This window comes from Sparus aurata, chromosome 6 (assembly GCF_900880675.1).
Source record: "Sparus aurata chromosome 6, fSpaAur1.1, whole genome shotgun sequence".
Lineage (NCBI taxonomy): Eukaryota > Metazoa > Chordata > Actinopteri > Spariformes > Sparidae > Sparus > Sparus aurata.
In genome coordinates this window covers 5030592-5039649 of record NC_044192.1, presented here as the reverse complement: position 1 = coordinate 5039649, position 9058 = coordinate 5030592, and the positions used below count along the sequence as shown (strand labels likewise).

Here is a 9058-nt window from a genome sequence, read left to right as displayed (position 1 = left end):
TGAACAGCTCCCAGCAAACTACATATGTCCTTATATGTCCCTACGTGATGGAAACAACAGTTTCAGGGTTAGAGTTAGGGTTATCTGTGTTTTATTACTTTTTCCAATACTAATAACTTTATACATGTATTCAAAACAGTACAAACAGTACAAACACATCTCTACCTGTTCTTATACATTTTACACCATTGAAATTGTGTAGTTACAAAGACATGGTAGATCTTAAAGTTTAACTCCATCAATTTAACACTTAGAATTACATGCAACTTCCTCTGTAGCCATAAAAGGATAGATACTGTGTATATATTGGCCTATGCAGAAGTTTTAAACACACATCAAAGTGTAAAACTGGTGGGGCTACTATTTAATTGATCACCAGTAAGACATCAGGATTAATCTACAATATTTGTCTGTGGTTTGGAGTTTTTGTACAGTTACCACCTGGTGTCACTTTGTTCCTGGTGAGAGTGAGACAGTAAAATACATTTCCTAGAAGAAGGAATAAAGAAAGGAAGAGTTAAAATACTTTGCATGATTTAACAGCTCTGTCAAGTTTGCACAGTAACAATGAACGTGTCCTCAGCTCGCTTGGCTCTTTCTGATCTACCTTCTAGCCAAATTGAAATTTCAGAAATAAAATGACATACTGTGGAACTATTTCTATGCAAATGACAAAACAAACAGGTTCAGATTCTGTGCAGCGTCCCTGAAGTCTTATTGTTACACTGAGGTTGCCAGGTTTGTGCTCAATTTGACTATCGGTGTTTTAACAGGATATGATGCAAAGAAGTCCAGGGAGAATGAGTAAACGATCAAGAAATCAGCAGTCAACTACCCCATAAAACAGAAACTGTGTTGTTACAGGAGGAGATAACTGCACATGTTTGATTTGGTTACTGCAGCTGGTTTCCGATCAGGATGTTCTTTTACAAATCTGAGCCCAGTTCAAGTCTTTCTGCATGTTCTCTGCATTGGAGGACTTCTAGGCCTTAGTGCTGATGTCTGAGCTCGGCCTCACAGAGAGCTTCACTGGTGTTACCTTCAGTGGGCGGACGTTCACTGTGTTAAAGTAAGGAAACAGCCTCTCGGTGAAAGAGTGTGTGATTGTGTGTATGTGTGTGTTTGTGTCGAGGTCAAAGAACGACAGACTTCCTCTGTACCAGTCCAAATGAACTCTGATCCTCTGCAGCTTCTTCTTCACCGACAGAACCGTGGAGGGATCCGATAAGGAGCGCGCGGTGTATTTACCATCAAAGTATCCAATTCTCCACAAAAGAGACGGATGTTTTCCTTTCTTCTGGACCGACTCGGCAGCGACACCAACAAACCACTCCGTGTTCTCTCCAACCTCGACGTCCCAGCTGTGAGTCCCCGATTTGAAGCCCTCAGATCCGAGGACGATGCGGAAGTGATCGAACCTCTCTGGGTTTTCAGGAAGCTTCTGTTTCTGTGCACGTCTCACACCGGTCAGATCTGCAGACAGGAGGAGTTCTGGATGAGCGGAGTTTGGATCCAGAACCACAGGAGTGTAGGAGACCTTCTCCTTCATCTTGTTCCAGATGTTGTAGCTCAGGTTGCCCAGGTGTTTGGCCTCGTCTATCAGAGCTCCTGAGACCAGCTGTGGATCCTCCAGCAGGGGGCGCTGTTGGATTATCTTTACTGCAGACTTGTAGTTCTGCAGGAACGAGACGTCTTCAGCTCTCAGCTCCTCCTCTGTGGTTCTGATCGTGTCTGACAGAGCTGCTATCTCTCTGCTCAGAGCCTCCATCTTTTTCTTCATCATCTGAGTCTTCTGCTCCTCTTCCTCCCTCAGAGCAGAGATCCTGGCCTCCTCTTCCTCTTCTAGAAACTGATGAAGCTTCTTAAACTTCTCCTTAATCTGCCTCTCTGTGTGTCGGGCCTGGACCTTGATGTGTTCTGCCGTGTCGACATAGTTTCCTTTAACTCGTTCATAGTGTTTCAGTCGCTCCTGAAAGGGCCTCAGGGACTGCCGGAGCTCCTTTTTGTGATCATGTGCAAACTCACTGACAGGTGTGAATTTGTGCCCGCTGTGCGTCGCTGAGTGCAGACAGACGAGACACACCGGCTGCTGATGGTCCAGACAGAAGAGTTTGAGCTGCTCACCGTGCAGACTGCAGAGACTCGGTGGTACACCTGAAGTTCTCCTCTTCGCCTTCTGTAAGATGCCCTCACACAGCTTCTTTAACACCAGGTTGCACGGCGGATCACTTCTCGATGATCTTCTCTTACAAACTGGACACTCCTGTATCAGTTTCTCTCTCCACCAGGTCTGCAGACAGTCTTTACAGAAGCTGTGGCTGCATGACAGGACGACAGGGTCTTTAAAGATGTCCTGGCAGATGGGACAGGCGAGATCCTTCTCTGAATGTGAATCCATTTTCCTCGTAAACACCGAGCCGGTTCAGTCTCGTCCTCGTGGCTCCTCACTGACACTGATGTGGAGAGCTGGAGCAGGTTTCAGTTCTTCGGTAGTCCCTCTTCTCACTATCCTCTCTCAGTGGATGTTAGTTTGAGTTCTGTCGGTGAATCTCGATCACTGTTCTCCTGTCAGTGTGTCAACGAGGAAGAGTGACAGAATGTTCCGGGCACGTCTTAGGTGCTGCAGGTAAGAGGCGGAGCTTCAGTGAGGTTATGTTTGTGTTCTGGTGCCAAAATATTCATGCGGTAATGAGATTCCTGACATTCTTGCCCTGGATGCACATTTGGTTGTATGAATAATGACATAAGAGCTCGAGAGAGGCATTAAAACTGGTCTCAGTGTCACGTCTTACCAACCACTGTCGAGGGAGCTTGATTGTCTGATTGCCCTACTTTGAAAATGACAGAAAAAGTATTGAGTTTTCAAAGAGTTTGGGGTTGCTTCGATACAGATACCACTATCAGGAAACATCTGTGATACTGCCTACATGCTGGAAACGTATCGGTGGATGTTTGTACTGCCACACATTATTTACTTATTTGAAATGTGACCCAGCAGCACATGTACACGTCTGTGCTACTAAGAGATTTTTCAAGCTTCGAGCACATCAATAACAAAGTGTTATATAACACAACATCATCAGGGACGCCTCCCACCCTCTCCACAAATTCTTTGAACTGCTGCCATCAGGAAAACGGTTCCGGAGTCATAAAGGTCGAAGTAACAAACTTATCAACAGCTTCCTTCCACAAGCTGCCAGATTGATGAACTGCTGATCTGGAATTATCATATTTATATATTGTGTGTTATTTATTGTGAATTCTGTTATTGATCCTGTAGAAACGTGATCTCATTTTTGTTGAATTACTTTGTTGGTACAAGAAAATGACAATAAAGCTTTGATTGATTGATGGATTGATTGATAGATAACATAACTTAACGCAACACAATGTTACATAACACAACACAAGACAACATAACATAACACAAACATAATGGCATATAATGTAATGTAATGTTACACAACACAATGTAACAGCACAACATAACATGACATGACATCCGGAAACAAAACATAACATAACACTACGGAAACTATCAGAGCAGAACACAACATAACATAACACAATGTAACATAACATGATGTAGTATAACATAACGGAATGTAACAAAATGTAACAAAACGTTACCTGTTGTGATGTTACACAACACGACACAATGTAACATAACACAATACAACGTAACGTAACATAACACAACATTATGGCATATAATGATGTGTTATGTTACACAGCACAACATAACATGACATGACGTCCGGAAACACAACGTAACATAACACCACGGAACACAACATAACATAATGTAACATAAGGTAACGTAACAAAAATGTGACAAAACATAACCTGATGTAATGTTACACAACAAAACACAATGTAACATAACACAACACAACACAACACAACATAACATAACACAACATTATGGCATATAATGTGTTAAGTTACACAGCAGAACATGACTTGACATGACGTCTGGAAACACAACGTAACACAACACAACATAATGTAACATAACCTAAAATGATGTAGTACAACACAATGGAACGTAACAACATGTAACGAAGCGTTACAGAGTGTAATGTAGCGCAGCATCACATAACATAACAAAAAGGTGACGTAATGTATCGTAACGTATCCATAACCTATACAAGTCAGGAGTATTCTGTGATGATACTTTAAGAGATTTGTTTAGTGCTTTGGTATCAGAATTGTCATTGGGAGGAACAGATGCTGTCTGCACATCTGTAGGTACAGATGTTTTAGTCTTTTTTCCTTAATTTATAAATGAATATGTCACTGCAGTGGTTCAGAATCTGGTGAACTGTTCAAGAGAACTGTTAACGGACCATCAGAACACTGCAACTTTAGAAGACCGTTGACATTTTGTCTAGTGATCCAGAGAGTTATTCACACGTCCTACAGACACCAGTGTTTAAATTACATCACTGACACAACATGTTATAATATAACACTTAACATGAAACAATGCTACAACATGTGTTTAACCTTTACACAAAGACTGGGTTAAAGAGGAAACAGCTCGCTTGGCTCTACCTAGATTACAATTAAAAAATTACATCACATACATGAACTATCTCTTGGCAAACAGCAGAACAAACAGGTTTAGTGACTTTGTGCTGGAAGTCTTATTGATACGGTGAGGTTGCCAGGTTTGAGCTCAATCTGACTATCAGGGTTTAGCAGGAGATGATGCAAAGAAGTTCTGGGTGGACGAGGAAACGATCCAGAAATCACCATTTAACTCCCACTAAACCCACAAATTGTTGTTTTTAACATTTCTGTTAATGTGTGGGTTAAAAAAACTAGATGCAACATGTTAATTAGTGAGTTTAAAAGGTGTGGCTGGTGCAGTTTGGATAAAGCCGACTGATCTCTGTCCCTGTTTTACCTCGTTACACTAACCTACCACCTCACTGCTTTAAAAGCAGATTTATAGTGGTTTTCTCACCTAATTCTCAAAAAGACAGTGAATAAATCAGTTAAGGGATTTAAAGAATTGCCAAATATAAAGCAAAACAGAGATGCAACACTCTCCGAAACAGCTGGAGTAAATGTGGCCTGTTCACTGTTCAGCTACACTGAAGATATCAGCTTTTAAAAGGGTGTAAATAACAATCCTGGAGGCTTGGGTTCGACCGAATGAGCTGTTTGGAGCCATTTTACGTACATGTGTGTTGTTTTTTGTGTTTTAAAACAAGTTCCCAGTCTCGCTGTGACTCACCTGACTTTCCATCAGCATCGCTGTGAGTAGATAATTACTAAAGTTAATTTTTTGGGGGGTGAACTGATCCTTTAATGGCCTTCCTTTCTCTACACTCATCACATCCTGCCCCCTTTTTCATTGAGGGTTAAATAAACAAGTGTGCTGTTGGTTTAAAGCTGCTTCACTCCCTCATTAGGAGCTAATCTGGTTCTGAAAAGGTTTGTTCCTCCCCGCTGCTTCAACCTGCATTCAGACGCTCCGGGCTTCATCTGCATCACAACACACACAGATTAGGCTAATAGTATTAGCGGATCCTCACCGGATCATCACTATTGCCATCATTATAATTGTTATTATTATTATTAGATTAAACCCGGCAGCAGAAGGACAGACATATTTTTTTTATAGAGAGAGAAAAACTAAACTGATTTTCTACTTTGGTAATTCAGAAGAAAAGGGCACAATGATGCTTTTGTGCTTCATGTGACACCTGTGATGGTTTTTTTAAAAAGGTTCCTTGTCGTAATCTCACACATCCGCTCTCAGAGTGTCACATGAGGGAAAACTCAGGTACACAAATACATCACTGCTCCCACAGAAGCTGCAAAGTTTGTGAAGTACTCTCTGTTTGCAGAGTTGAAGGATTTGACAATGAAACTAAAAATGTAAATATTTCAGTAACACACACACACCCAACAGAGATTAGCTGCTGTGAGGAACCTCAGGGATTCTCATTCACATGGAAAACCACTTCTTAATTCTAATTGGTGGCCGGTGTAAATCCTCCACTCCCATTTAAATCAGCACTCAGCAGTTTGTCTTCCTGCTGCTTCACATGTGCCTCAGACTGAACCTGCACTCACCTCTACAGTTGAGTTTAGAGTCCAGAGAACTTTAGGGAGAAAATCAACTTCTGGAATGATTTTTTGGGGGGTTTCAGTGTAGTTTTTTTTATGAGCATGCCAGGAGTTTCCTTCTCTTAGGGGCTGTGTATTGATCAGTCAGTCGGATCAATCATTATGGCGTCTGTGACAGAAGAAAGCCGGCCGGTGTTTTTTTCTATCGAGCGGATTCTGGGTTTGCAGCCGGAAAAAATCCCTGGAAACTGCCTGAAACTGCACCGACCCTGGACAGGTGAGGAGCAACGAGTTCTCAATCTGAACCGTTCAAAGAGTCTGTTTGTTATTGATGAAGCAAAGACTGTGATGATCTGATCCTGTAAATATACAGGAAAAATGGAATTGAATTAGTATTTCTAGATGTGTTTGCCAGAGTTGAAAAAGAAAGGCAAGGTGAGGTTTATCTATAGAGCAAAAATTCAGACACAAGACAATGAAAAGTGTTATATAGAGGCATAAAATTATATTAAAAGAGATTAAAATTTGCGTATAAAAAGACATTCAAAACAAGAATGAAGACACCAAGAAACAAAACATTTAAACAAGTTTAGAAACAGGAAAGTAAGTTAAAATAGAAGAAGTTTAAAAGAGACAAGACTAAAGAGTAAAAGTGCAGCTCAAAAGGCTCGATTTCAAACAGGTGAGAGTCGCAGCGTTGGAGCATTCAGGACTTTAAAGAACCTACAGCAGGATTTTTAAATCTATTCTTCAACACTGAACATTGAATTTACTTCCGTGTGAATGTGAACGATGTCCTGTACAGAAATGTAACTGCACTTAAAGACTGAATCGGTGATCTTGATCTAATCTTGATCAATACCAACTCTTTGTTTTTTTAAAGAAATGCATTTTGCATCCATTTATTGAAATCACATGACTCCTGGGATCAGTATTCTTTATCATTTTTCCCTCCAATTTCCAAACTTACCTGCTACATTTATTACATCCACCTACAATCATTTCAGTTTCAGTCGCCTGAATGTAGTTCAATTTACATTTTTGGTTTTAATAAGTTCTTGCAACCAAATTTTTATGGGACAACAGAAGAACATGAGAAGGAAACCTCGAAATAAACTCTCAAACAAACTCCTGCTAATTTAGCTTCTCTAGTTTCCACATTCATTGATGAGGTCATTTTCTTATTTAGCTAAATTAACTGAACTTAATATCGAATTGTTTCATAAAATTAAGAAGTGAAGAACATAATGGTGATTTTTTTTCTTAAATCAAGCAAATTTGTGTTGTTTTCTGGGTATATGAAGTTAACATATAACTGTAAGACAATAATCTGCTGAATTTGAATATCAGTTTGTTTAAAATCTGTTGAAGCTAAGACACAAAAGTCTTAATTCAACAGGACGGAAACGTTCCTTCACCCTGTTTAATGTTGTGAGAGTAAATTGATTGTTTGTCACGATGTAAATATTATTTAACCTGTTTCATGTGTGATGTGATTTTCTTCCTCTTTGTTTGCAGTGAATCAAGAGATCAGAGCGGAGAAAGAAAACACAGGAGACAGTTTGTCCTCTAAACATCCTCATCCTCATCATCATCATCATCATCCTCAGCAGCTGAAGTCTTCCAGGCCCACATCTAACTGGTACATCGGACGGAGACCACGCACAGCCTTCACCAACAGCCAAGTAATTAATCAATCAGTCAGTCTGTCAGTTAATCATTCAGACAAATAGATCCAGAGAAGTTAATCTATGTGTGTGTGTGTGTGCAGGTGCACGTGCTGGAGACGGTGTTTCGGGCGAACTGTTATCCAGGAATCCAGCTGAGGGAGCAGCTGGCAGGACGTCTGGACCTGGACGAGGACCGAATACAGGTACAGACTGCACACACACACACACACACACACACACACACACACACACACACCAATTTCTACATATTGTTGCTTTAAAATGAACAATCAAAACAAGGGAAAACTCTGAATATAAGCATGCAAATTAAAGAAGAGAGAAGAAAATCATTATCCTACGTCATGTTAATTTCATTCTTTCTCTCTCTCAGATCTGGTTTCAGAACCGGCGGGCCAAGCTGAGGCGCTCCCTCAGAGAGACCCGCCTTCAGCTGGTTCAGACGGCCGTGGCCGACCTCGGGGTCAGACACGAGGTCACGGGTCAACCGAAGGCCCAGCGGCTCGCCTCTCGTCTCCAGCAGGAGGTGGAGGAAGAGGAGGAGCGATGCTGACGGACTCGATCTGTTTCTGACTCTCAACGTGTATATTTATTCATCTAACAGATTCTTCTCTCTTCCTTCTAAATGTCAGGACAAAAATTCAAAATTTGATTTGTACTTTTCTTTTTTTACAAATCTGGATTTAATGTTTGCATTAGACAAAAACAAGGACTGATGTGTTGTCGTACAGATTCAGCAGTTTTTGTTTAATTAAGAGATTTGTTTAATGATCTGTAAAGTGTCTTAACTTGTGAATAGCTTTCTGTTCTCTTGAATGTACAAAGTCTAATTAAAGCTAATTAAAGTATTTGAATGTTGAGTTGGTCCCCCGCAGTAATTCACAGCACACAGCCATTAAACTGGATCAGTTAGATGGCAAACTTTGTTTTTTAATGAGCGAAGAGAGACAAATAATTTATTGATCCTGTTTGAATTGCGTCATGAATCACACATGTGGTGTTTGACAACTTAAAAGATCATTTTCAAGTCATTAAAGTCTCAGTTTGTCATCGAACTAATGAAATAACTAACAGTTAGTGAAGTCATGACCAGATTCACTGTTACTACACACATGATATTTGTGAATTTAAAATACATACAGATACATTTTTCAATAAAGTCTCAGTTTGTTGTAATTAAAGTCAAATCTAATGTAGTTTTGAGTTAATGCGCTCAGTGAACTACATCGTCTCACTCAACACCAACATGGAGCCAACTGAGCTCAGAAAAGGTCGTAAAAAAGGTG

At 40.4% G+C, this 9058-nt stretch overlaps 2 protein-coding genes across 2 annotated transcripts; one reads left to right on the top strand and one right to left on the bottom strand.

Annotated features, from left to right (window-relative positions):
• Positions 1 to 945: 945 nt before the first annotated feature.
• LOC115582906 (zinc-binding protein A33-like) lies at positions 946 to 2802 on the bottom strand. Its single transcript, XM_030419143.1, has one exon. The coding sequence runs from the start codon at positions 2396 to 2398 to the stop codon at positions 983 to 985; it is 1416 nt and encodes a 471-aa protein (XP_030275003.1). The 5' UTR covers positions 2399 to 2802; the 3' UTR covers positions 946 to 982.
• Positions 2803 to 6190: 3388 nt separating this feature from the next.
• On the top strand, positions 6191 to 8401 carry hesx1 (HESX homeobox 1). The gene is made up of 4 exons (XM_030421393.1): positions 6191 to 6361; positions 7603 to 7769; positions 7856 to 7957; positions 8146 to 8401. Exons 1-4 carry the CDS (start codon positions 6247 to 6249, stop codon positions 8323 to 8325), a joined length of 564 nt encoding a protein of 187 aa, XP_030277253.1. The 5' UTR covers positions 6191 to 6246; the 3' UTR covers positions 8326 to 8401.
• The last annotated feature ends 657 nt before the right edge of the window (positions 8402 to 9058 follow it).

Excerpts from the sequence above, each read along its gene's own strand:
- LOC115582906 (XM_030419143.1), bottom strand. The coding sequence starts at position 2,398 with ATGGATTCACATTCAGAGAAGGATCTCGCCTGTCCCATCTGCCAGGAC.
- hesx1 (XM_030421393.1), top strand. The coding sequence starts at position 6,247 with ATGGCGTCTGTGACAGAAGAAAGCCGGCCGGTGTTTTTTTCTATCGAG. Across the intron at positions 6,362-7,602 it reads ACTGCACCGACCCTGGACAG|TGAATCAAGAGATCAGAGCG; the intron begins GTGAGGAGCAAC and ends CTTTGTTTGCAG. Across the intron at positions 7,770-7,855 it reads CAGCCTTCACCAACAGCCAA|GTGCACGTGCTGGAGACGGT; the intron begins GTAATTAATCAA and ends GTGTGTGTGCAG.